Source organism: Malaclemys terrapin, chromosome 8 (genome assembly GCF_027887155.1).
Source record: "Malaclemys terrapin pileata isolate rMalTer1 chromosome 8, rMalTer1.hap1, whole genome shotgun sequence".
NCBI lineage: Eukaryota > Metazoa > Chordata > Testudines > Emydidae > Malaclemys > Malaclemys terrapin.
This window is the reverse complement of record NC_071512.1, coordinates 81,093,166-81,119,360: the sequence shown is the minus strand read 5'-3', so window position 1 is coordinate 81,119,360 and position 26,195 is coordinate 81,093,166. Positions and strand designations below refer to the sequence as shown.

The 26,195-nt window shown below is 43.4% G+C and overlaps 2 protein-coding genes across 2 annotated transcripts in view; one reads left to right on the top strand and one right to left on the bottom strand.

The window, feature by feature from the left end:
* The window catches only part of DDAH1 (dimethylarginine dimethylaminohydrolase 1), a 145,913-nt gene extending 129,584 nt beyond the window's left edge, over window positions 1-16,329 (bottom strand). The window contains exon 1 of the mRNA XM_054037404.1: window positions 16,162-16,329. The gene's annotated coding sequence lies outside the window, so the exon portion shown is untranslated. The remainder of the gene's footprint in view (window positions 1-16,161) is intronic.
* A 2,168-nt stretch (window positions 16,330-18,497) lies between these two features.
* Window positions 18,498-21,423, top strand: CCN1 (cellular communication network factor 1). Its single transcript, XM_054037213.1, has 5 exons — window positions 18,498-18,812; window positions 19,120-19,333; window positions 19,678-20,025; window positions 20,184-20,386; window positions 20,498-21,423. Exons 1-5 carry the CDS (start codon window positions 18,750-18,752, stop codon window positions 20,795-20,797), a joined length of 1,128 nt encoding a protein of 375 aa, XP_053893188.1. The 5' UTR covers window positions 18,498-18,749; the 3' UTR covers window positions 20,798-21,423.
* Window positions 21,424-26,195: the final 4,772 nt, after the last annotated feature.

Below are 26,195 nucleotides of genomic sequence, written 5' to 3'. Positions count from 1 at the left end.
TCGGTAGAAGTCTGGAGTAGCCAACTTCCACAGTGCAATCGCCACGCTCTTCTCCAGCAACAGGGCAGCTCTCATTCTTGTGTCCTTGCGCCACAGGGCTGGGGCTAGCTCATCACACAGTCCCATGAATGTGGCTTTCCTAATCCAAAAGTTCTGCAGCCACTGCTCATCATCCCAGACGTGCATCACTATGTGATCCCACCACTCAGTGCTTGTTTCCCAAGCCCAAAAGTGGCATTCCACTGTGGTCAACATCCCTGTGAATGCCACAAGCAAACTTGTGTCATAGCTTGTACGTGTGGCGAGATCAATGTCACACCCCTCTTGTCTTTGTAGTTTAAGGAATAACTCCACTGCCACTCGTGATGTGTTGATCAGAGCAAGCAGCATAATGGTCAACAGTTCTGGATCCATTCCTGCAGCTCAAAGAGGCAGGGCGCACAGTACACAAACGGTTGAAAGATGGCGCCAAATGCAGATGGAAGTACAGAGATTGCTGGGATGCGACCGAGGATGCCCTGCAACCCCCTCTACCTTCCCACAATTCTTAGCGGCAGAAGAAAAAGAGATGATCTGTGGGATAGCTGCCCAAAGTGCACCACTCCAAATACCTCTGCAAGTGCCGCAAGTGTGAACACGCTATTGCGCAGGTAGCTGATAGTGTGAACACACAACAGCGGTTTTCCTTCAACACTCTCTGAGCGGCACTGTAATTCCCAGTGCTGTAGTGTAGACATGCCCTAAAGAGATACAGGTTTAATTCCCTGCTCCACCACAGTCTTCCTGTGGGCAAGTCACTGAATCTTCATGTGCCTCATTTTCCTATCTGTAAAATGGGAATAACAGTATTTCCCCACCCCACAAAGATGTTGTGAAGAAGCATACACTAAATATTGCTAGGTGTTCAGATACTGTGGTGATGGGCCCATATAAATACCTAAAATAGATAGATGCTTTAGGGAATAAGTTAATTGTGGTGGTCAGGAAGCAATCCAGCAGATTCAAAAGTTCCCAATTGGCTAGAAATGTGCTGTTTGTGGGAGAAGGATTCACATGCCCCCTAAGCACCCATATTGGTGGAATGCCAGGCTAGATAGAACAATGGTGTGATCTGACATAGCACATCCTAGATTGAGGCAGAGTAATTTAGCAGCAAGAAGACAGCAATTTAGACTCTCAATTTGTACTGAGAGCATAATTTATGTGTCAAACCCTCTCCCTCATGATCTAGGTGAAATCTTGCTTCTGAAAGTATTTTCCTTTCTAAAACCAAACATGAAAATGAAAACAGAAGAAACTTAGCACAAAAGAACTGTTTAAATAGCAGAGGTATTGAGATACTATGGAGTAAAAAAGTTAAAGATAAGGCTGACATACCTGTAGGCACCTGAGGGGCTGCCAAACTGCAAACGTTTTATATATACACTCAATGAAACAAACATAGAATTTTATCCTGCTCCCACTGAAGTGAATAGCAAAACTCCCATTAGATTTCAATGGTTCAGGCTCAGGCCCCTTCTGACAAGGAGGTAGATTAAAGACTTTTAAATGTTGTATTTGTTTATTTGTGACACAATCAGTGTTGCTAACACTTCATTTTTTGTACATTTAGAAGATATTTAGATATCTCAATTATTTAACAATGTGTAAAATTACAAACAAAGTTCAATTACAATATGTTCCTCTTGCTTGCGTAAACCTCTCTTCTTGGCCACATACATAATGAAAACCCTATTGAGTCAGTAATAAAATCCAGAAATCTTTCAAGTCTCAGAACAGAATGTTCAAATTTTGTAGCTCACTTCCTTTTCTAACCAGACAGCAGGGCTGCCAAGAGAATTTCTGGGCCTTCAGCCCCTTTTCATATTCTTTTAGAATATATATATATATATATATATATATATATATATATATATATATATATATATATATATATATATACTCTATCAGAGCTGCCAGGGAGCAGACACTGATTATTTTTAATCCAATTATTTATAAATGCAATTAAAAAAATAGAATACTCCTTGATTTTCATTCAAATGAGTCAAATGCCTCAGACTCAGGCAGGGAAAACAATCATCTGCAGTTTTGTCAATAAATAAAATGTTCACATGTCACTCCAGTGCAGGAATAATGCACTACCACACACTTCAGGACATGGCTTCCAAGAATACAGCCCTAATTCACATGTTGTCGAGCATGCAAAATGGGTATTCACACATGCCAGTACCTGATTTGCATGTGTAATAGCAATAAGTGTGTGTGCAAGTTAGGTGCATGATTTGGCGAATATCGTTTTTTCAAGACCATTTCCTTAGGACTCATCCTGTGAGAACTTTAGTGCCCTCACCTCTCATTGAAGCCAATGAGTGATGAGGTGGTTGGCAAGTCACAGCATGGAGATTTTGATAGTAAATATATGAGTATTAATCTTATATTACACACGACACTTGAGATTCCTGTATGATGGATTAATAGTCCTGGCACTGTCTGCACAAAATGAAAATTCCACAACTGCATTTTTATTTCTCTTTGGTAGCACTGTCTGCTTTTGTATTTATACTGTAAATAGCCCATTAAAAAGGAGCACAATAGATTTTGCATATGTTAGTACAATAATTACAGTACAAGAGCCGGCAACAGCCACGTGAAGGGAATGACAAACATTCAAAGAGGTTCATGTGGCATAAAGATACAAAACTAAGCTCAAGTCAGAGAGTTTTCCCACACTCCAGTTAAGTGCATTACCAACAGGCCACTGATGTACTTTATGTGATCACATGAAAACATCATTGCACATGGCATAATATAATGTATCCCTAAGGCATTTATCATAAGATATCTGTAACAGAGGTATTTAAACTGGTGTGTGTGTACCACAAGGATCAATGAACATACAGTTTTTAAGGGGGCTATGAGATAACCTGGCAAGGAAACATAGGTATCAACATGGGAGGGGGGCAGTTAACTCCATCCCTCTTAGAAATTTTACAGGAAAAACCAGGTAATCCTAAACCTAACCCACACCCTAAAATGGAAGGAACTCATGGATTTTTTCCAAGCTCTTTGCACTGCTTCTATGCTTAAATCTTTCCACATCAGTACAGTGACATAATGAGGCAGAATAGGGCACAGATAGCAATTACTGAAGGGTCCCTGGAATTTGAGAGAGTCCAAAAAGAAATATTTAAGAGAAAGAATCCCAGAGAGACAAAGTGAATGAAAACCAGCCAAACAAAAACCAAACAAATTGCAGGGATGGGGAGGCGAGTTGGGAACAAAAACCACAAATGGATAGAAGAGCAAGTAGGCAAAAAGATGAGGGGACATGGATAAGAGGAATCCAAACAGAAACAATGGGTTGGGGGGGGGGGGGGAGGGAAGAGAGAGAGCGCGAGCGCAAGCAGGTAAGAACGGACTAAATGGAGGAAGAATGGAGTGCAAGAATGGTAAGAATGGTGGGATTAAGAGATATGAAGAGATGAGAAAGGTAAATGGCGGGAGAAACTCACAGCTCTATTGTACTGATGTGTATTTTTCCTTTTTAAAAATGAATGCATGACCAGTGTCAGAATAACCTCAATGTGGCAGACATTCATAGTGGTGGGCATTATGAAGTGACTGAATCTGCAGTAAGAGGCCCAGGCCCAGCAGCGTGTCCAAGCAGATGAAATGATGGGGTTTAAATGGGAGAATTGCTCCTTTAGAAAAGCTATGCCATTCCAAGTGAGGGATCGCTTAACCAGTAGTGCAGATAGTAGGGAGAGCGGCCGCTCCCCTGAGCACTCACTCGGTGCTTCTCAGCACGTCCGGGTCTTCGGCGGCACTCACTTCGGGCTCTACTGCATGCATCTTGCGGCGGCTCCTGCGGCAAGTGCTTCGCCTGCTCCCCCCACCCTCGCTTTGTGGTGGCCGGGTGACACTCCCCCATGTGCCCGTTGGGGGGCACCTGCTACCTTGCTTGGCTGAGGACTAATCCAGTGCGGCTTTCCCACAGGCAGCTCTGGGTAGGTGGCAATTCGGCGGCGGGTGCTTCAGTCGCTCTGGGTCTTCAGCGACAATTCGGCGGTGGGTAATTCGGCGCAGCGAGTTCTTCGGTGGCAAGACTTGGGTTTTTCTTTTTTTCTTCGCTGCTTCACAGCAGGTGGTGCCTTTTTTATATGTTTGCTCCCCGTGCTCTTAGAACCTGGCTATGCCACTGCACTTAACAGGGGTAGCTCCCCAGGAGCACAATATACTGCACATGCATTCAGTGTTAACAGAAGAATAGCCATACTGAGTCAGACCAATGGTCCATCTAGCCCAGTATCCAGTCTTCTGACAGTGGCCAATGCCAGGTGCTTCAGAGGGAATGAACAGAACAGGGATCACCAAGTTATCCATCCCCTGTTGCTCATTCCCAGCTTCTGGCAAACAGAGGCTAAGGACTCTTCAGAGCATGGTTTTACAGCCCTGCCCATCCTGGCTAATAGCCATTTATGGATCTATTCTCCATGAACTTATCTAGTTCTTTTTTGAACCTTGTTTTAGTCTTGGCCTTCAGAACATCCTCTGGCAAAGAGTTCCACAGGTTGATTGTGCATTGTGTGAAGAAATACTTTCTTTTGTTTGTTTTAAATCTGCTGCCTATTAATTTCATTTGGTGACTCCCAGTTCTTGTGTTATGAGAAGGAGTAAATAATTTCTTATTTACTTTCTCCACACCAGTTGTGATTTTATAGATCTCTGTCATATCTCCCCTTAGTAGTCTCTTTTCCAAGCTGAAAAGTCTCAGTCTGATTAATCTCTCCTCATATGGAAGCTGTTCCATACCCCTAATCATTTTTGTGTAGAGCTATTATTATTCGGCAGTAATTCAGGAACCAGAACATTCAAAATGCAAATGGCATCATCTTGAGAGTTTTACAAGTAAAATTCCTGTCATAAAGAGGACAGGGAATTAAGGAAGAGCAGACTCCAGCAGGCAAATTCTTAGCCAGCCCATCTTCTGAGTCCTAGAAATACTGTTGACCTGGGCTAATAAATTTCCCTAAGACATAGACATTCTCTTGGCCCTGATCCCAAGTTCACATAAGAAACCATTTCATAGGCAAAGTTCTTATTTATGGTTACTCAGCTCCCATAGTATTTTATCTGAGGTGGCATTTTTAAAACCTCTACCACCACACACGCTACTGGATGAACTGTCTCTTTCTTTGCTTTATAGATTTGTAACTAATCTAGTAAAATCCCATAAATATTGGGATGCTTCAGTGCCCTACAGTTAGACAAGAGCTGGCTGAGGAGAAAGCTCATTAGCATCGAAATGATGGTGACATGCAGACTGAGGCTGACAGTACATTCATTTGTTAAGTCTCTTGTCATTATGCCAGCTGTCCCTGAGGAACGGACTACGTACCAACTGTGCCGCCTTCAAAGTATGTGATATTCAGGCAAGAGAAAATCTCTTGCCATAAAAATCAAGAGAGAATCAGAAGTCCCTGCCAGGTCACTCCGCTAGCGTTTCAACCTCTGGAGTCCATGTGCCAGTTTCTCTGATTCACTGCAGACTCTCCATGCCTCTCTAGCAGCACAAATGGGTCATAAACGCAGAGGAATGGCACACTGGGGAATATCCCCAGGATCAGAGGTGCCCCAGGGAAATTCTCTTTCTGGAATCAATGAATTTCAGTGTGGGCCTGACGACTGCTGTTTGTAAATGTTCATATGGCTGAATGTTTGTTTGACTCACTATTCACAAACAACAAATAATAAAAGGGTCTGAATTGAAACTTGGTTTCTAATTTAGTTTTGCAACCAAATTTTTCTATTATTCTGCCAGTTCTATTCCTAAACAGGATATCTCTAGTAGTGAGCTCAAGTAGGTGGCCTGTAACACCAGTGTACCTTGCCTCAGCGTGGAGACATGGTATCTGCCTCAGTTTCCCTCTGCTGGCACCATGTTTTCACAATGTAATGCTCTGCATTCTTCAGTTCTTCTGGTGTTCTGAGGTGGCTTGTAGTTGCGTAATCCTAGGTTATGCCCTTTAACCAAACCTCTATGCAAACCCTTCACTTCCCAGGGATAACAATCCATCAATCCTACCGTGCCTCAGTAATCCTTTAAAAGCCCTTCTCTGGGCTCAGTAGTATTTCATCATCACTTCCCCAGGACACAGCTTCCTTCAGCCTTTCCTAGCTGAATAGCCCTTTCTCCCTCTCAAGCAAGAGATTTCTGTACCACTTCTCTAGCTGACACTATAGGGGTGCAGGGAAATCCAGTCCCTCTCATCATCCCAGACGCCACCTCCAAGAACATAATAAGTGAAGCAGCGGTCTGCTTCGGCCTCTATGTTTGTTTCACTTATCCCCAGGGCTACTTACCACAGCGCTGGCTTGCCTTTTAGGCCTTCACTCTGGCCCCTTCCTAGGTAGTCTCCCACCACTCCTTCCTAGACCTTCCCCAGGCCTCTTAAGGCTCAGCAACTTACAGTCTCTGTTCCCAGGCCTCTTTAGCCCCCACACCTTGACCTGGAGCTCTCCCAGACCAAGCCACAAGCTCGTCTCATATGGTGGCATCAACTTTTAAAGGGGCCAGCACACTTGTTACAAAGCTTATAGCAAAAGCTAATTGTATTTAGTCAAGGAGGGGTAGCGTCCAAGAACAGGGACAAACCCAGGGAGCTGGATTCTGTGCTGTGTTTTTCAGGAGGTGCTCCACAAAAGGTGCAGTCCAGGGTTTGAGGTTAAGGATGGCATTAGGACACGTCTGCACCTCCCCAATTCTGGGCTGATCCAGGAACTCATGACAGGCTCGCACAGCTGCCTATGCACTGCTCTAATGCTCGGAATAGCAGGAGTGCAAAGCACTCCTGCCACTCCTTTTCCTGTCCTCAATTTGCCCATGGCGTGCCCTGTGCAGAAGGGCAGCGTAGGGCTACTTATAGCACGCTTACAACAGCCCTGAACTAGGGTACTCCCAAGAAACTGTTTTGGCCCCTTTATGCCACTGCAGTTGAACAGATACACTCACCTGTAATCCTAGCAGGTAAGAAAAGAAAAGAATCTGCCTGAGACTCTGGGCTTTACTCCTGTGCTGACAGTTAAATGAAAAATATCACAATCCAGATAACGGGCTATATTTGACCGCATACATCTTACCAATATCCAGGCTCTAGCAGACTCTTCTTTCCAGCATCAGGAGCCTCTCCAGCTAGGTCAGTCAGGCAGCTCAGCCTCAGAGACTGCTTTTATGCATTACCTTAATGAGCCTGGGTAACTAAGCTTAACAAATCCCCTGCTCTGATCAATTAGATCAGCAAGGAGGCCCAGTGGTTGTCCCTCAGCCCAGGGAAACTGCAGAGAAGAAGGGGATAGGACAGGGCTAGGGACAGAGGAAGGAATGGCATCCCACTCACCCATTCTTCAAGAGCTCTCTAGAAAATCCACACACAGATTCTAAATCTCATTTACATGGATGTAAAGCAGAAGCAATTCCATTGATTTCAACTGGGTAACTCAGAATAATGCATGTATAATTGAAATGAGAATGTGGCCTCCAGTTAAGATCTTGATCAAGGTTCAAAACTAATCCTTACAAATCCCCTTGGATGTTCCTGGCTTTCTGAGCAACATTGCCAGTTGCCTATACATATCCCCAGTATTGTTTACACAGATGACAGAGGTTTGCCCTGAATGCTTTTGACTTAAGAGTGTTCTCCTGTCAAATTCTGAGAGACCTACCCGCTCAGTCACATCCACCACATTTGGTCCTGCATAGACATTAATTCTAGGGCTCTTTTTCTAAATTGGCAAGAGCTTTAACGATGTTGGCTCTCAGTTTTTAAGAAAATGCTGATAATATTCTAACTACCCAACTTTGGAGATGGGGCTCACAGCATTTAGCCTGTAGTAAGGTGTCAAGTATCAGGGGGTAGCCGTGTTAGTCTGTATCTACAAAAACAACAAGGAGTCTGGTGGCACCTTAAAGACTAACAGATTTATTTGGGCATAAGCTTTCGTGAGTAAAAACCTCACTTCTTCGGATGCATCCGAAGAAGTGAGGTTTTTACTCACGAAAGCTTATGCCCAAATAAATCTGTTAGTCTTTAAGGTGCCACCAGACTCCTTGTTGTTCCTGTAGTAAGGGGCAGTGTGGAGGACCAGAGGTGATGGTTGATATTCCCCATCCTTTCCTTCCAGCTTCAGAGCGCCAGCTCTTCAGGACGAGCAGCTCAGTGCTCCCCGCAAGCACAGGGGCTGTTATTCTGAATATCCCTGACACAGGCCATGCAAGGTAGGGGAGAATTCTTCCTTCCTTCCTTCCCTAACCTCGCTAGCCACAATCTAGCTCTTTATTTTGTAAATATTTCAGGCCTCAAATGTAGGATTGGGGTTTCTAAAGGAAGCTTTTACACCAGCTAATATTAATAGAAACACTTCCATGATTTTTTTAAATGTCAGTGGAACACTTTTATTTTTTTAAACATTCCTCTGTGGTGCTCACAAGCCAAACACTGTGGCCTTGTGCTAGTGCATAGAACTATGAACAGATCAGTCTCGCTTCCCTGTCAAGCTAAGTGAAGTCACAGCATAACTGAGTAAAAGAATGTTTGTACATTGAATATTCGCTGTTTTCAGCGTGAATAATCTAAAAGAGTTATTAGTAATACAAACAAGGGGCATTTTAATCTAAGATTTTTATCTAAAGTTAAGTCTGATTAGTTTTCCAAATAAAGAGTTACGGGTGACAGAATCGGAGACATAGCTGAAACTCTCCTACCAGACCTTGCAGTGCAAAATTCAACAAATCTCTGCTAATCTGGAAAATCTGCCTCTCAGTTTTAGAGTAAAATCTGGAAAATCTGCCTCAGAGCTTTAATCTGGAAAATCTTCCTCTCGCCTCTCTCCCTGGGCCCCTGGAATGCTATGGATTCTTATGATTTTGCTGTCAATCCTTTTTATAGCTTCCTTCCCCAGCACTGGATTTTTCATCCATCGAGAAAGGTGCAATAATGAAATAGGGACCCATTCTCCTCTACGTATGAATAACCTGCATATGGAAGCCAAATACAACAGTTAATTATGTTATAGTCACTGTGGTTCTTCAAGATGTTGTTGTCCCTCTCCAGCTGTGCATGCACCTCATGTGTATGAGACTGTACTGTTTTGAATAGCAGTGTCCATCGGGGCCACGCCTGCGTTGTGCATGTCACTGTGACACCCTCCCCCCACTCCAGCTGAGGACATAAGGGCTGCAACTGTCCCTCAGTTCCACACGAATCCAGAATCCCAGATAAGGAGGACTCTGAAAAAGAAGAGATGGAGGATGCGTCATGGAGTCTATATGGTCAACAACAACGAACCACAGTTGCTATAAGGTAAATAACCATTCTTTTTCTTTGAGTATGTGTCTGTGTGGACACCACTCTAGGTAACTGATAAGCAATGCCGATGTGTAAGGTGGGACCAAGGAGTACCAATTGCCACTAACTGAACAGTCTGTAACACTGCCAGACAAATTTTTGCCCCTGATCGTGCAGCCCGGTCAATGGCGTAGTGTTTAATAAAAGTAAGGGATTACTCCATGTAGCTGCCTTGCAAATTTCAGATATGGGGATGTTCCTGAAACACTCAGAGGATGGAACTTGCACTCTAGTCAAATGAGCTTTAGTATTTGGAGAGAGAGCTGTACCTGCCTATGGACCTCCTTGTGGCTTGAGGTAGCCCTGCAGGCATCCTACCCTCATTCCCTCTTCGTTCCTTGCAATGACTTAGTCTCAGACCAGAACACTTAAACAAGATTCCCCCTTCGTGAGGTCTCATTTTGTTCAGTCATTTCCAAAACACAGACTCTTTTAGCCCTAAACCCTGCCATTCATTCAGGAGTCTGACAGACCTCCTTGGGATCTCTGTTGGTTCAGGCCAGCTTCCACTCCTGGGCTGAGGAATCACACAGCTCTCCTTGGAGTCTCTGTTCATTCAGGCTCACTATAGCCTTACACCAGCTTCTCCCCAGCTGGCCTACTTTGTAACTCAGTCCCTTTCCTCCCTGGGCTGAGAGAGCAGTTCTTCCCCTGCTGCTGTCTTCCCTGTTATGAGTAGGGGTCTACTTAAGTCATGGAGAAATCACACATTTTACGTGGGTTGGTCATGGCATAAATAGTAAAGTTCACGGCTGTGTTACACATCCATGAAATTTGCTAAATGCCATGACCAATCCACGAAAAATATGTGATTTCTCTGCAACATTTTTCAAACTGGGGGCCCTGATCTAAAAGGAGGTTGCAAGTCCATTGTAGGGGATTGTGGTATTGCCACCCTTACTTCTGTGCTGGTAGTGGTGGTGGTGGAAGGTGGGAGAGCAGCGGTTGCTGGCCAGGCGCCCAGCTCTAAAGGCAACACCACTGCTAGCAGTAGCAAAGAAGTAAGGGTGGCAATACCATGATATAAGCTGCACAGCTTGAGTAGGATCCACACAGACATGCTTAAAGAACTGTGAGTTTCACCTTGTGCAGTTTCTGGTGAATTCTCCATCTGGGAGAGAGACTATGGCTTCCCCATCCAGGGAGAAGCCAGAAACCCACCCTTTTAACCCATGTCTCAGGAAATCAACAAAAAGCAAAGGGGCATCCACATGGATGGCTCTTGCTTCCAATCTGTTGTGATGCCCCACAGGGACCATGCTTCCATGATCTAGCCCTACAGTCTGTGTGAGGTGTGAGCTATACATTTTAGAAGGGAAAGCTTCACAATTTAATATAGCCTGCAACTGTCTTAGGTTCCTTGTTTTTTCTGTGGGGTTAGAAGGAGGAAATTAGCTCCCCCTCCAGTTCCATGGAACTGGAAGCCCATGACACCCCGGAGAGGAGTCAGTGGAAAGCTGTCATATCAAGAAATTGTTACCCTTGGCTATTCTAGCGGGGTATCTAAAAGCCAAACTCCCCCTGCAGATGTGGAGGGCAGCATGGGGCACATAGATATCCAATATATCAGAAAATACAGGCACAGACTACAGGAGAGCTGACAGGTTTGAGCCCAGCTAAAAGAAACAATAAGTTGATAGTAACGCAGGGAAAGTACCGATAGGAAGACCTGCACCCAGGAATTCTGCATTAACTGCGCAAATCCAGGGAGTAAAGTCTGAACCCACTTAAATTTTACATGTTGAGGCCTTCCTGCTACTCCACCGCTCTGCCTGTATGTTGCTTAATTTGCCCCACTGGATTAGCACCTCCTGTGAGTCATTTGGATGAGCCATTGACCCTGGAAGAGCTGATTTTGTGCAGCAGGAACCAGCGGCTTGGCAGGAGCAGCAGAAGAGGCCCAATCTATGTAAGTAAACATTAAAAAAGGAAAGGCTAGGGGGAGAAAGAACTGAAACAGGGCAAAGGAAACCAAAGAAGAGGGAACACATAGGAGGGGATGGGTAAAGGAAAATGAGAATGGGAAAAAGGAAATTAAAAACAGTACAAAAAGATTTGGGTTCTGGTTTTAATCAGAACCTTCCCAAAAGTTCACATAACTACAACCTTTTGATGTTCTCCTTTCCAATTCTGGGTATGTACTTTCAATGGAACCAGCAACACCGAGGGGAATATCTGTTCATAGCCCCCAAATCCCTGAAAATAGTCTTGAAAGACTGAAATCTTTAGGTAGGGAGATACACCCCTCCATTAATTTCCTTTTTGGTATGGTTCTTGTGACGTGTCATTCCATATTCTTTATGAAAATATGCTTATGATATGAATATGACATAACTGAGATATACTTTATGTCAGATGGCTCATGTGAGATATCATTGGAAAGGTTATGATTTACTGAATGTGATTATCCAATTTGTATGCCTGTATCATTTCTGTATCTGAAGTTAGGAATATTGACTATGTAGCTGTATTTCAACTATGCAACTTTGTTTGACGCCCAGTGCTAACACTTCAGGTACGACAATGGAGAAGCAAGACAGGGCAGATGGCCCATCAGCAAGGATAATGGACTGTGAAAAGCTTGGCCTTCCTGTGGATGCTCCATACTGCCCCTGACTCATGGACGCTGTGATCCTACAGAGTCAGGTGGTCTTGTCACCTGATACTAAAACATTACCTGGGACTTCTTGTAACTTTTCACTGTAAGGGAAGGGGTGGGGGTCAAACTAGGGAAACAAAGGATTCCTGCCTTATGCAAATCCTATTTAAGGGTGGACAGTGAGGTAATCAAGGTAGTCAGTTCTCCCCTGCTACCCCACACAAGATGACTGCTGGAAACAACTAAGGGGGAACTGGGGGAAAGAACTGGACCCAGGCTGGAAGGGCATCTGGCCTGTGAAGAAGATTATTAGAACCGCATTTAGGGTGAGAACTTACAAGTAACCAGTTTCTTTAGTGTATTAAGCCTAGTTTGTGTGCTCTGTTTTATTTTCTTAGTAATTTGCCTTGTTCTGTCTGCTACCTCCTTAACCACTTAAAATACATGAGTTATAGTTAATAAATTTATTTCTGGTTTACAATATAACACAGTTTATGTGATTTCTAACTGGGAGGGGGTGGGGGGGAGTAGTTGTGCATACCCTCCTCCACATTGAGGGAAGAGGCGAATTTCATATTATTTTGGGTTTGTGCTCCAAGGGTGGGTGGACATCTGGGTGCTGTGGAAAGTTTCTTAAGATGAGTCTTCCCCGAGCTGATCTGCAGCTGGGTGTGGCCCTGCCTGTGTGTGTCTTAGAGGAGGTTTTAAGAGCCTGGCTCAGCAAGACAGGTTAAAGGGGGCCCAGGCTGGCAGAACAGGTAGACTCAGTGGTATCTCAGCACATCAGGTGGCTTCCCAAGGGGTCCAACCTGTCACAGTTCCATTGGAACCCTTTTCCTGGAAGAAATGAAAGTTCAGAATCTAGGCTCCTAAAGCACAGGTGCTAGGGAAATGCAAAGACAGATGGCCTGTGAAATTAATGTTATATATACCCAGTAAATATATATAACCATGAATATAATAAGTTGTCCCAAATGCTTGCTTTGTACTAAGGAGGCTGTAGAATCATATAAGCGTAGGACTGGACGGGATGGCTATAGCTCATCTAGTCCTGACCCCCTGCACTCAGGACAGGACTAAGTAATAACTAAGTAATAACATCCTGACAGGTATTGGTCTAACCTGCTCTTAAAAACCTTCCAATGATGGAGATTCCATAACCTCCCTAGGCAATTTGTTCCAGTGCTTAACTACCCTGACAGTTAGGAAGTTTTTCCTAATGTCCAACCTAAACCTCCCTTGCTGCAATTTAAGCCCATTGCCTTTTGTCCTATTCTCAGAGGCTTTTTTTCACCCTCTTCCTTGTAACAACATTTTATATACTTGAAAACTGTTATCATGCTCCCTCCCACCCCAGTCATTCTTCTTTTCTCCATCATTGGAGGTTTTTAGGAACAGGTTAGACAAATACCTGTCAGGGATGGTCTAGATAATATTTAGTACTGCCTCAGTGCAGAGGACTGGACAAGATGATCTATCGAGGTCCCTTCCAGTTCTACATTTCTATGATTCTATGATTTATCCTGGATAAAATTGTATCAGTTACAGATTCAACCAGTCACAGGTTCAAAAGGAATTACAGATCTTCACAATAAAACAGCTGAGGAGAATCATACACCTGCAAAATAGGAAAACCTGGAATACTGGAGAGCTCAGAGAGTTGGAAACAGGATAAGAAACCTTTCACCTCCAGGTCACCAACTGCAATTTTGCCAAGTCAGTAGGGATAGAAATGGTTAATGGAACCACTTAATGGTTATTGGTGGCTCATGTGAATTAGTTGGTGGTCTCAGGCCAATTATTAATGGGTAGGTATGCAAATAAGAATGCCTATAATCACAAATAGCACTAATTGGTGACTTATTGTCAATACTGGGAGACAGTCAACGAGTTGCATGGGAATTAAGAATTAATTACCTTTGCAACCCTGTTTTTAGGTCAAGTTTTGAGGCAATTGATGAGAAGGGAAGGGAAGGGAAGCATTGCCTGCCACCACTCATGCTCAGGTAATATCTAATCAGTGAAGAGAAGGCCTGGAGCTGCCAACCCATCACCTTTCATGAGCCACAAAAACACCATAGACAAAAACCCAACAAATCTGTCACTTGAATTAAATTGCAGCAAGGGAGATTTAGATTAGAATGAAAAGAAAATGATGAAAAGATTAAAAGGATGAAACACCACATTAACCCTTTTGTGGCTGCATTCAGGTGCAGGCTCTGAGTCGTGGCAGAACGCATATACTATACTCATATAAATTACAACACTTCAAAGTATTTGGTGTGGCTAATCTAGTATATCAACATCACTAAAGCACATATCTGGGACAGCTGCTCACCTGCTTTTTGCCCCCAGCAATGTATCAGGCACATGCACTGGCACACAAGGAAATGTAAATCTTTAAGAAAGAGAGAGAATAATCTGTTCTTTTAGACTGCACACCTGCCTTATCTTCTCAGCTCTCCTAAACTCCTCCAGGCACTGCCAGATTACAAGATTAGCTGCGTTTTTTTCCTTTCCCTTATGGAACTCGGAGCAAAATGACTTCACAGATGAAAACAAAAACAAATACATAAAGTTGTGATTCTGTTATTCTAACCAAACCGCAGAAAAACATTGGCCCAGAACCAAAATCCCTCGAGGGCATTGGGGAAATTTGGCCCCAGATCCAAACTTTGCACTGGTCCCTATCTCTATAATGGGTCAAAACAAAATAATCATCCAAATCCCCCATCCCACCCAAACTCTCAGGACGGTCAGATCCAAATGTGAATTTCATGGCTTGGGTCCATCTCTAAAACAATGTAAAACAAACGCAGCTGTTCAGTCCTATCCCTAACTTAATGTGGTTAACATGCCAGGATGAATTGATGATATTCATTCTTGAGGCACAACGGTCATCAGTAAACTCTCCAGCGGAGGAAACCCCCCAAGCCCCTCCCCCAGGCTCAGAAGGGAAGGATTGAAAACGTGCCCACAGATTCTCCAGTGACCTGTATTTTTGGTATGCAGGTCAAAGACCCCTGATTTCCTCTTTCTAAACGGAGCTTGGTGGCTGCTGCTGAGGCTGCATCATCCCCATCATCGGATGGATGACGAAGCTCACAAGACTTTCACCAAATATGGAACTGAGCTGGAAACATCCTAAGTTTGTGCTGAAGCTGGAAATAAGACTCTGGCAACAGACTCTCTTCTCTCTCCCTCATTGCAGAGCCTCAGCAAGGCCAGGGGCCAGTGCAGCCCGTTCCCTTCCAGCATGGGGCAGCAGCACCTCCACAGCAGTGACAGCTCTGGGGGCGGCTGCTGCTGAGACCAGCTCCAGTGCAATGACAGCCACACAAATGCCTCTTTCTGTCTCCTTTTCATACTCTCCACATTCCCACCCTGGCACCATATGAAACATAACTGAAACAGGGAGACCATGAAAGAGCCTTTAAAGCAGAAATGCTTCCAGTAAAATACTTCCATTGAGCTGGAAAGCTCGTCTCTTCCACCAAGAGAAGTTGGTCCAATAAAAGATATTACCTCACCCACCTTGTCTCTCTTATAATTGTAAAGGCACTTTCAGAGGGGGTTGGGTGGGGGGAGAATTATTTTATGCTTAAATTGGTCCCTTATGCCACCATTTTGGGTCAACAGATGGTTTCCTCATGTTACTTTATTTATCCAGGGTGATGGTGGTGGGGTGTTGATGGGGAGGAGGGAGAATGGTCTCCAGAAGAATCAACAAAGATGGACTTTATCCATCAACCCCTGGTCTATTCCTTGGGGAGTAGGGGAAGGGGGAGGGGTGGCTGGAGCCAGTTAGAAAAGATGCATGCTTGAGAAGTAAAACAAAACCACATATGTTTTGGAAACTCCACTGTAGGGTTCAGGCTGCAGCTCCAAGCCTCTGCTGAAGACAGTGGCCCTATTATATTGGCCCCTTTCTTGTGTCGCCTTCACCTCCCTGGCAGCAGAGTGCCCCCCACACTGCTCAATCTAAAGCCAAGTCCAGGAGCAGGCGCTCCCAAGACAACAACAAACCCCCTTTTCTGTGGCTCCAGCAAGGTCCAACAAAGCTGCCTATTATTCCTGCTGTATTTTAAAAAATCCCAAACGCACACACACACGTCCCCCAGCCCCCTAAACAGATTTAGCACCGGGAGCAAAACTTACCCTGAAACATGTGCACAGTCCCCCAATCAGTCACCATGAAATGATCCTCTCTGTAACCCTTTCAGTGGTGGAAAGGAGCAGGCGACAAGACGTCTGGGCTTCTCTCCTCCTAGCAGCGGGGCCAGTGCTGCTTTCCCTCCCTAACCACCTATCCTTTAGGAGCAGCACACAGAGACACATACTGTTTGGAAATGCTAGGCAGACAGGTTAATCAGATTCCCCCCTCCTCTGCCCATCTCCTCCCTCTCCACTTCTTCCCCACCACCTCTGGTTTCCAAGGGCATTGGAGGCTTTTGTCAAGTTTCTCCTCCGCTGTGGGTCTGCTCTTCCACCTTCAGTCATTGAAGGCAACAAAAAACAAACTTGTGTTAGGAACCGTAATCTGTTTGCAAAGAAAAAAATCCTTGGAATGGGGATATATTGTAACGCTGTTTGGTAGCAGACCGAACTACTTTGCTTTTTTCAATAAACGAGCAAGCTACAGTTGGCTCCTCCACTGTAATTTCTACTAAATCATGATAGACAGATTGCGTGAAAAACAGGAATCCCAAAGAATTTCCTGCCCTGGGAACAGAAGTTAAGTCTATATTTAACACCATTTGAAGCTGTCAAGAATGCTTTGTGGTTGGATAACAGAGCAGAAAAATGTGAAAAATGCAGGCTACTGCTATACCAAATATGGAAATATTGTTACGTCTGGTGTCTGAATCACCATCTGGAAATACTTACAGCCATGAAACCTAAAAAATGCCACAACAGAAGCTAGGAACTCTGCCCCTCCCCCCCATCCCAAATTTTTAGCTTCATGGAGGAATCCCTAAGTGAGTCTAACCTTACCAAGGATTACTAAAAACTTTGGTGATAAACACGACTGCAGCGGGATGTATGTGCTGCAGGGCCTGGGATTTTCTCCTAACTTGTTCCTGGCCTAAACACTAGACATCTAAAGCACTCCAGGGTTTATCTCTGAAATAACAACCCCAATAACAAATCACTGGATTAATGTAAATTTGGTATGTAGAGAATATATTAAAAGCTTTAAAAACGTCTATGTATGAGTATTCCTATACAAAAGTAACATGATCAGTCTTTGAATTTTCACCCCTCTAGGGTTAACCTATAGTTTAGACAGATGTTTATTTTAATTGCTTATCATTGTATGCTGGAATGAAGGTCATAGGGAGGTCAATATTCCATAGAAACTTAAGGCTTGTTATTCTGCCCTCCTAAAGTATTTAGGCAGAATAAAATAGCAATGAGGATAGTAAACTCAATATAATAATTTAAAAGGTTCCTTTTATTCAATTTCAAAATCCAGTGTTTAAAATAATTTTAAACCAAGCAGCGACTTTCTTGCAGCGACTTCACCTTTAAAGATTATAAATTAGAGAGAACACAGTGTAGCAGTTTCTTCATTTTTCCAAGGAACAGTATTTATAAAAGAGTTGTCTGACTTACCTTTCCTAGGGCAAGGCTTAGGATAAGAACATGCAGCAGAGTTATTTGCATTTCCAAATTCTGATCATTAAAAAAAATTACACAACCTGGGGGTGAGGGCTGGGCAAGGTCAGCTGATTATATATGTACTGGACCTGTAAAGAAGTAGCCAACTTTTTCCTGTGATTCTTCGAAGTCACTGCACTGAGAACCTCCACCTTCCATGATTATAACAAAAGTGGGAACCTCTCAAAGCAAAAAGCTAGGGAAGACCTTTTAATGGAACTTTGCCAGATACTAGGGAGCTATTTATTGTGTTCCTTTCCCATTCATAAATATTTAAAAGTAAGCCATCAGGGCATTAGTTTGAAATACACACCCTCACTCACACACTGGATCAAAGTTTTTTGGCTTTGATAGGAAGGTGCATAATTTCAGCAACAGATTTGTGCTGCTTTTCCGGACCACCTCCCCCACCCCCAATATTTCAGAGTGACATTCAGTCGTACATAACTTACTTAATAAACACACAGGGAGGATCTACGTATAGCGTTTCCCAGCCTGAAAACTGGGAACTTTTTTTTAAAAAAAGAACCTCCTAAAATGCATTTCCCACATGATCATAAAAGATCCTTAAAGGGAGGATTATTTAAATTATCATTTCAAGTTTGAGGATTGGGGGAAGGGGAGGGTAGAACTTTATTGAGACCAAAAAAAAAAAAAAAAAAGGTGCAACTTAGACAGGGAGGAGCTTGGACGCAAACCGCGCCAAGAAACATTCCTGAGATGCTTTGGAATTCTGGATGCTTTAGCATTCTGGAACGCTCAACGTCAGTGCAGCTGCAACACGCGGCGGCATCAGCACTGTATATAAGGAGTGGCTCCCTCGCTGCCTCCTCAGACTGCAAAGGGACCCCGAGAAGCGGAGGATCCAGGCAGCAGCCCTGTTATCCCTCTTGCTCTTCTCAGAAAAGAAGAAAACGTAGCAGCACACGCTTTCACAGCCCTTCAGGATTTAGACTCTTCTCTCTACAGGCACAAGAAGAGATCCACTCAGCCTGTAAAGCCGCAGGGAAAGTTTTAGGCTCTCTCTCTACTCTAGTTTGTTATTTTATTTTAGCTATAGTAGGAAAACAGTTCCTTCGCTAACAATGAGCTACCAAACCACCAGTTATTTCTTTCTGGCTGTTGCCTTCGTCCACTTATTCAGGCTGGTAAGTTGGCGTTTGCATGTAACTTTGTTTGGGACCGTAGGGTTTCGAGTTTTTTTTTAAAGCTGTTTGCCATTTTTTGGTCACTTTCCTGCCGCGAAATATACCCCCGGAAAGTCGATCGCCTGGGTGTATGTGTTGTGAAGGCATAAACTGGGAGCATCGCTAACTCCTAGGTGTGGACGAGCGCTGCTGTCCGTACTGTGGGTTGTTGTAAATCTCGGGTTGTTGTAAATCTCGGGTTTGTGTCTCTATGCATGAGCCATTTAGCACTTACACTCATCGGCTTTTAATGTGCTTCGTTCCCTAGGCGCTTTCCGCCTGCCCGGCCGCCTGCCAGTGCCCTCTGGAGGTGCCCAAATGTGCCCCGGGAGTCGGTCTCGTTCTGGACGGCTGCGGCTGCTGTAAAGTCTGCGCTAAACAACTCAACGAGGACTGCAGTAAGACCCAGCCTTGTGATCACACCAAGGGGCTGGAATGCAATTTCGGCGCCAGTACCACGGCTCAGAAGGGGATCTGCAGAGGTAAGAGGCGTGTGGTTTGGCTCCTTTAAAAATAATAATAGTCCCCATAGTGCCCAAGTTTAGTAATTTTGAGTCCATGTATGGTTATGCTTTGTTGTTGGTAGCTTGGCAGAAAGGCACATGACTTCAGCAGTCTGGAATGCAATTCAGTATGTCTGGGCTCCGCTAAAAGCGCATAAGGAAAAGTGATTCCTGACTAACTTATTGTTCTAGCCTTGAGTCTCTAGGGGATTGTAGGGAACTTTACCATAACTCGAATTTAACCGAGCAGCAAATATGCATGCGTTTAAAACAGCGGGTCTCACCTCTAACTCCCTCCTTTCTCTCTTTATTAATCTCTGCAGCGCAATCCGAGGGGAGACCCTGTGAATATAACTCAAAAATCTACCAGAATGGTGAAAGTTTCCAGCCCAATTGTAAACACCAGTGCACATGCATAGATGGAGCTGTGGGCTGCATCCCACTCTGCCCACAAGAACTCTCTCTCCCTAACCTGGGCTGTGCCAACCCAAGGCTGGTTAAAGTCCCTGGCCAGTGCTGTGAAGAATGGGTCTGTGATGAGACCAAAGATGCTCCTGAGGAGTTGGAAGGTTTCTTCAACAAAGAATTTGGCCTGGATGCTTCTGAAGGTGAATTAACCAGGAACAACGAGCTGATTGCCATTGTGAAAGGAGGACTGAAAACGCTACCTGGTGAGTAAGGCTATTGTACATATTAGTAATGCTCTGTATTGGGAGGGGATACTTTAAATACAATGGGTATAGTGCTTTTCTGTATTCCTCATTGAGAAGAGGCATCAAGATATATGAGAAACTTTATGCCAAGTTCTTCTTCTTTTCCTCCCTTCTAGTCTTTGGATCTGAGCCATACAGCCGATCTTTTGAGAGTCTCAAATGCATCGTGCAGACAACTTCATGGTCCCAGTGTTCAAAGACTTGTGGAACTGGCATCTCTACCAGAGTCACCAATGATAATCCCGACTGTAGACTAGTCAAAGAGACCAGGATATGTGAAGTGCGGCCATGTGAACAGACCAGTTATGGTTCCCTAAAGGTAAATATAGATCTCTGTGATAGCCCCCTTTTTCCCCCAGATGGGTCTGGGTTGAAGGTGGATGTTACAAAGAAATATTTTGCTAATAACATTGTTACCTCTTCCATACAGAAGGGAAAGAAATGCACCAAGACCAAGAAGTCACAAGCCCCAATGAAGTTTACTTATGCTGGCTGTTCCAGTGTGAAGAAGTATCGCCCCAAATACTGTGGCTCCTGTGTGGATGGAAGATGCTGTACCCCCCACCAGACCAGGACCGTCAAGATCAGGTTCCGTTGTGATGATGGAGAAACTTTCACTAAGAATGTAATGATGATCCAGTCTTGCAAATGCAACTACAACTGTCCACATGCAAATGAAGCTTACCCATATTACAGACTGTTCAATGACATTCACAAATTTAGGGACTAAATTGTGATGGGGGTGGGGAGTTATCAGAATTTTGAAGTAACAAGCAATGGAGAAAAGAACTCTGTGGAAATGGTGCCTTGCCCATTTGAGGGCAACATTGAGATACTACTACAAGAGCACCCTGTGCAACTGGACACTAATGCAACAGAGATTTAAGTATACTTAAAGCTTCATAGTACTGGAGCAACTTTATTGCTTCTTTTTGGAGCACCTTACCTTAATCATGTGCTGTTTTCTGTTTGTAACTGATCAGATAAATGTTTGTTCTGGTTATGAAAACTTTAAACTTTTCTAAACTCTTCACTTTTAACACTTGTTTTTTTTTTTTTAATTTTTTTTCCAAACATGAGTTGGAAGATACATTCCTTCCTGAGGTGGGCACTTTAGAGTACTCACTGGTGGCAGCTATTATGTACCAATTATAGTTTAACTGCAAACAGAAATCAGTTGTTTTAAAGCTGAGTATTTTATTTATCAAAATGTAGCCTTTTGTTTTTTTAACCCCCCCTTCCCCCCCCCCGTAATACTGGAATAAGTTGTAAATGATTTTAATTTTATATTCAATGAATTAAAAGAATTTATTTATGGATTTAATCATTTAATAAAGAAATATTTACCTAAATGTACTCTTAGTAGAAAATTTTGACAGGTAACAAACAACTTGGCTGAATGTGGAAGCTTTCTGTAGTAGAAGCTTGAACTTCTACAAACTCAGTTCCTCTGAAACCTAAAACAAGCTCTACCTTGGAACTAATGATGACTGATAGACTTTATTAGTTTAGGGGGAAAAAATTAAAAATTGCTCTACCCAAAGTGCAGTCCCCTATTCGCTAAAACAGATGAAAACAACTTAGTATGTTTAAGATCAAATCTCTAAAATAGAGATTGCTTTGTTAATTAGTGTGAAAATATTCAAATTATCCTGAAATTTGCAATAGAGTGAGTTTAATTAGAATGCATACATGCACCACAGTGTTGAATGGTGGGTCTGAAGAGTTAGTCCAGGCTCACGTTACTTTGTATAGTTGCTTCTTGAAAATTAATACATTTATATGGAAAAAGAATGTTTCCTAGAGTCTGTAGGAGGTAGTTTGTTTTCACTAAATTCAAACTAAATGAGCTTGAAGCAATGACTTGTGTTAATCCTAATAACCCAGTGATTAAAAGTAAACATGCTGTTAACAGGAGAAGAATGTGAAGAATTTCAAGTACTTTTCCAATAGAGAGTTAAAGCCAGCCTCTCTCCCTTTCCCTTCCTCTCCCTTTTTAAATATAATTAAACTTTATATTTTGTAGATGTGAATTAAGTTTGACTATCAGCATGGTCAAAGGGTAGATGACTAGGATATGTGAAGAAAAACTTTTTTTTTTTTTTTTTTTACTAAGGCTATAAGAAACTGAGGAAGCCAGCATCAACGTTTGTACTAATGCTGGCTGCTACAAAGCTACGCTATAGACAGGACTGACAATAAAACTATGATAGCGTAGATTTCTCTGTTATTTCTATTGTCATCAATACGGCCCTCTAGCAACATATTTCACTATACTCTTAAGAAAGTAAATTATTTTCAAGAAGCAGATGTGTGTTTGTGTTTCCACTCTCATAGAATATGGTCACAGTGAGTGCCACCAGAAAAGACAGATCAGTAGTCTGGTGTTATAGTTTAGGTTTAAGTTAACTTCCATTAAGGTTAGACATAAATACTACCGCCAAATAAATGGCCAAAGGTTTCAGAACTTCATTGTTTGGCAGCTAATACCTCACCTGAAAAATTATAACCTGGTATTTTCTGCTCAGTCAGGTTTCCCCCCTCAAGACATTAAAGACTTAAGCTTGTTTTGGAATTTAACAGTGGCCCCCCATCTTACCTATACCTAAACTTGTCTGTATAATATTTGTTGACAGAAAAAGTATGAAATTCAGTGAGGCACTTTTGTCAGGCTTCCATTCAAATCTAGCAACAAAGAGTGTATACATCAGGATGTAGATTGTACATAGCTCATGCCTGGGGTATTGCCAACAAACTAACTCTTGCTGAGAGTTCACCATTTGTATGGGCTGGTTTATTGGATAGAGGGAATGAAAAGGGCATATCCCCATCAGACATGTACACAGTAGCTGTATTTTCATTCCTAGCCACTCCCACCTTTAGTATATGGTGTTACCTTTATTTTTTTGTATTTTATTCAATATATTAAAAGTTAACCAGAGTGAATTAGTGCCCTTTTAAAAAATACCCATAATGGCACTTCCAACTCTAATAAAGCAGAGTAGTAGTTATGCCCCAGCAAGAACGACATACTCTTGGCCTTTAATACTTTACAAGTTATGGGCCTAATCCTGTGAGCCTTACTAAGAGCAAGGAGTAAGGGTTGCAGAAGCAGAATGGGAAACAAGATATACTAAATGGAATTATCCTGTTAAAAAGAGAAGGTGAAATTCTGGCCCCACTGAAGTCAATGGCAAATCTCCCAGGGTCAAAATTTCATACAGAGAGTGTGTGTGTAGAACAGGGATAAGTAATAACAGAATTAACTATATTCCACACAGGTGTGAAATGGAAATAGCAGAGAAATAAAAATACTAAACCCCACCACGTTTGATATTGTAAATTTCACCTCCCGCTTATTTTTCATCTGCAGCTTCTACAAAACTCTCCATCCCTTCAATTGCCCCAACAGAAAACCATGCACTTTGTATATAAAAAACAGGAAACAGTATACTCATGGAGTTCCTTCAAGATGTAAATGGCAGGGGTTACAACTAAATTCTGAACACATTATTATAATATTATTTATTGAGCAAAAGAAAGCACTGAAATCCCCCTTCAAGATATATTATTCCTTTCCTGTTAGAGGGATACTAAAGCAGATCTATGGCCTTACTTTTATTGGTACTGGGGACCTTGCACCATTCACGCCAAAGGGAGCTGTGGATGCTCAACACTTCTGAAAAACAGGACATGAAATATTTCACACACACCACAAATACAAAACCAAACCATCCTATACAAAGCGGAGCTTCCTATAACCAGGGCCAGATTCCATGTACTTCAGTAAAGACTTTGATATGCCAATCTATTCACCTGGAAAGAACTCATTACCATAATGAGCACCAGTATGCAACCAAAAGAGTGAAGGAATCCAATATTCTAGCTATTATTCTATGTGCTTGTAAGTATCCAGGCTGTATTTTAATACCCCCACCCATCCTGAGCAACAAAATGAAGTTATTTAAGTTCCCTTATTTGATGCCTGATTTGGGGAGGGGGCAGGGGAGGACTCCTGTCTCATGCTGAGAAAGAGGGACGATCATTGAGTTATCTTAAGTGCCTATACACAAATGCAAGAAGCCTGGGAAACAAGCAGGGAGAACTGGAAGTCCTGGCACAGTCAGGGAACTATGATGTGATTGGAATAACAGAGACTTGGTGGGACAACTCACATGACTGGAGTACTGTCATGGATGGATATAAACTGTTCAGGAAGGACAGGCAGGGCAGAAAAGGTGGGGGAGTTGCATTGTATGTAAGAGAGGAGTATGACTACTCAGAGCTCCGGTATGATACTGCAGAAAAACCTGAGAGTCTCTGGATAAAGTTGAGAAGTGGGAGCAACAAGGGTGATGTTGTGGTTGGAGTCTGCTATAGACCACCAGACCAGGGGGATGAGGTGGACGAGGCTTTCTTCTGGCAACTAGCAGAAATTGCTAGATCACAGGCCCTGGTTCTCATGGGAGACTTTAATCACCCTGATATCTGCTGGGAGAGCAATACAGCGGTGCACAGGCAATCCAGGAAATTTTTGGAAAGTGTAGGGGACAATTTCCTGGTGCAAGTGCTGGAGGAACCAACTAGGGGCAAAGCTTTTCTTGACCTGCTGCTCACAAACAGGGAAGAACTAGTAGGGGAAGCAAAAGTGGATGGGAACCTGGGAGGCAGTGACCATGAGATGGTCGAGTTCAGGATCCTGACACAAGGAAGAAAGGAGAGCAGCAGAATACGGACCCTGGACTTCAGAAAAGCAGACTTTGACTCCCTCAGGGAACAGATGGGCAGGATCCCCTGGGAGAATAACATGAAGGGCAAAGGGGTCCAGGAGAGCTGGCTGTATTTTAAAGAATCCTTATTGAGGTTGCAGGAACAAACCATCCCGATGTGTAGAAAGAATAGTAAATATGGCAGGCGACCAGCTTGGCTAAACAGTGAAATCCTTGCTGATCTTAAATGCAAAAAAGTGACAGAGGATGTGGAAAAAGCTAATGTACTCAATGATTTTTTTGCCTCTGTCTTCACGCACAAGGTCAGCTCCCAGATTGCTGCACTGGGCAGTACAGCATGGGGAGAAGGTGACCAACCCTCTGTGGAGAAAGAAGTGGTTCGGGACTATTTAGAAAAACTGGACGTGCACAAGTCCATGGGGCCGGATGCGCTGCATCCGAGGGTGCTAAAAGAGTTGGCGGGTGAGATTGCAGAGCCATTAGCCATTATTTTTGAAAACTCATGGCGATCGGGGGAGGTCCCAGATGACTGGAAAAAGGCTAATGTAGTGCCCATCTTTAAAAAAGGGAAGAAGGAGGATCTGGGGAACTACAGGCCAGTCAGCCTCACCTCAGTCCCTGGAAAAATCATGGAGCAGGTCCTCAAGGAATCAATTATGAAACATTTAGAGGAGAGGAAAGTGATCAGGAACAGTCAGCATGGATTCACGAAGGGGAAGTCGTGCCTGACTAACCTAATTGCCTTCTATGATGAGATAACTGGCTCTGTGGATGAGGGGAAAGCAGTGGATGTGTTATTTCTTGACTTTAGCAAAGCTTTTGATACGGTCTCCCACAGTATTCTTGCCACCAAATTAAAGAAGTATGGGCTGGATGAATGGACTGTAAGGTGGATAGAAAGCTGGCTAGATCGTCGGGCTCAACGGGTAGTGATCAATGGCTCCATGTCTAGTTGGCAGCCGGTTTCAAGTGGAGTGCCCCAAGGGTCGGTCCTGGGGCCGGTTTTGTTTAATATCTTTATTAATGATCTGGAGGATGGTGTGGACTGCACTCTCAGCAAGTTTGCAGATGACACTAAACTAGGAGGCGTGGTAGATACACTAGAGGGTAGGGATCGGATACAGAGGGACCTAGACAAATTAGAGGATTGGGCAGAAAAAAACCTGATGAGGTTCAACAAGGACAAGTGCAGAGTCCTGCACTTAGGACGGAAGAATCCCATGCACTGCTACAGACTAGGGACCGAATGGCTAGGTAGCAGTTCTGCTGAAAAGGACCTAGGGGTCACAGTGGACGAGAAGCTGGATATGAGTCAACAGTGTGCTCTTGTTGCCAAGAAGGCTAACGGCATTTTGGGCTGTATAAGTAGGGGCATTGCCAGCAGATCGAGGAACGTGA

Bases quoted from the DNA above. Each gene is read 5' to 3' on its own strand.
- CCN1 (XM_054037213.1), top strand. From the start codon at position 18,750: ATGAGCTACCAAACCACCAGTTATTTCTTTCTGGCTGTTGCCTTCGTC. The intron at 18,813-19,119 runs GTAAGTTGGCGT...TTCGTTCCCTAG, and splicing joins TCGTCCACTTATTCAGGCTG to GCGCTTTCCGCCTGCCCGGC. The intron at 20,387-20,497 runs GTAAATATAGAT...TCTTCCATACAG, and splicing joins CCAGTTATGGTTCCCTAAAG to AAGGGAAAGAAATGCACCAA.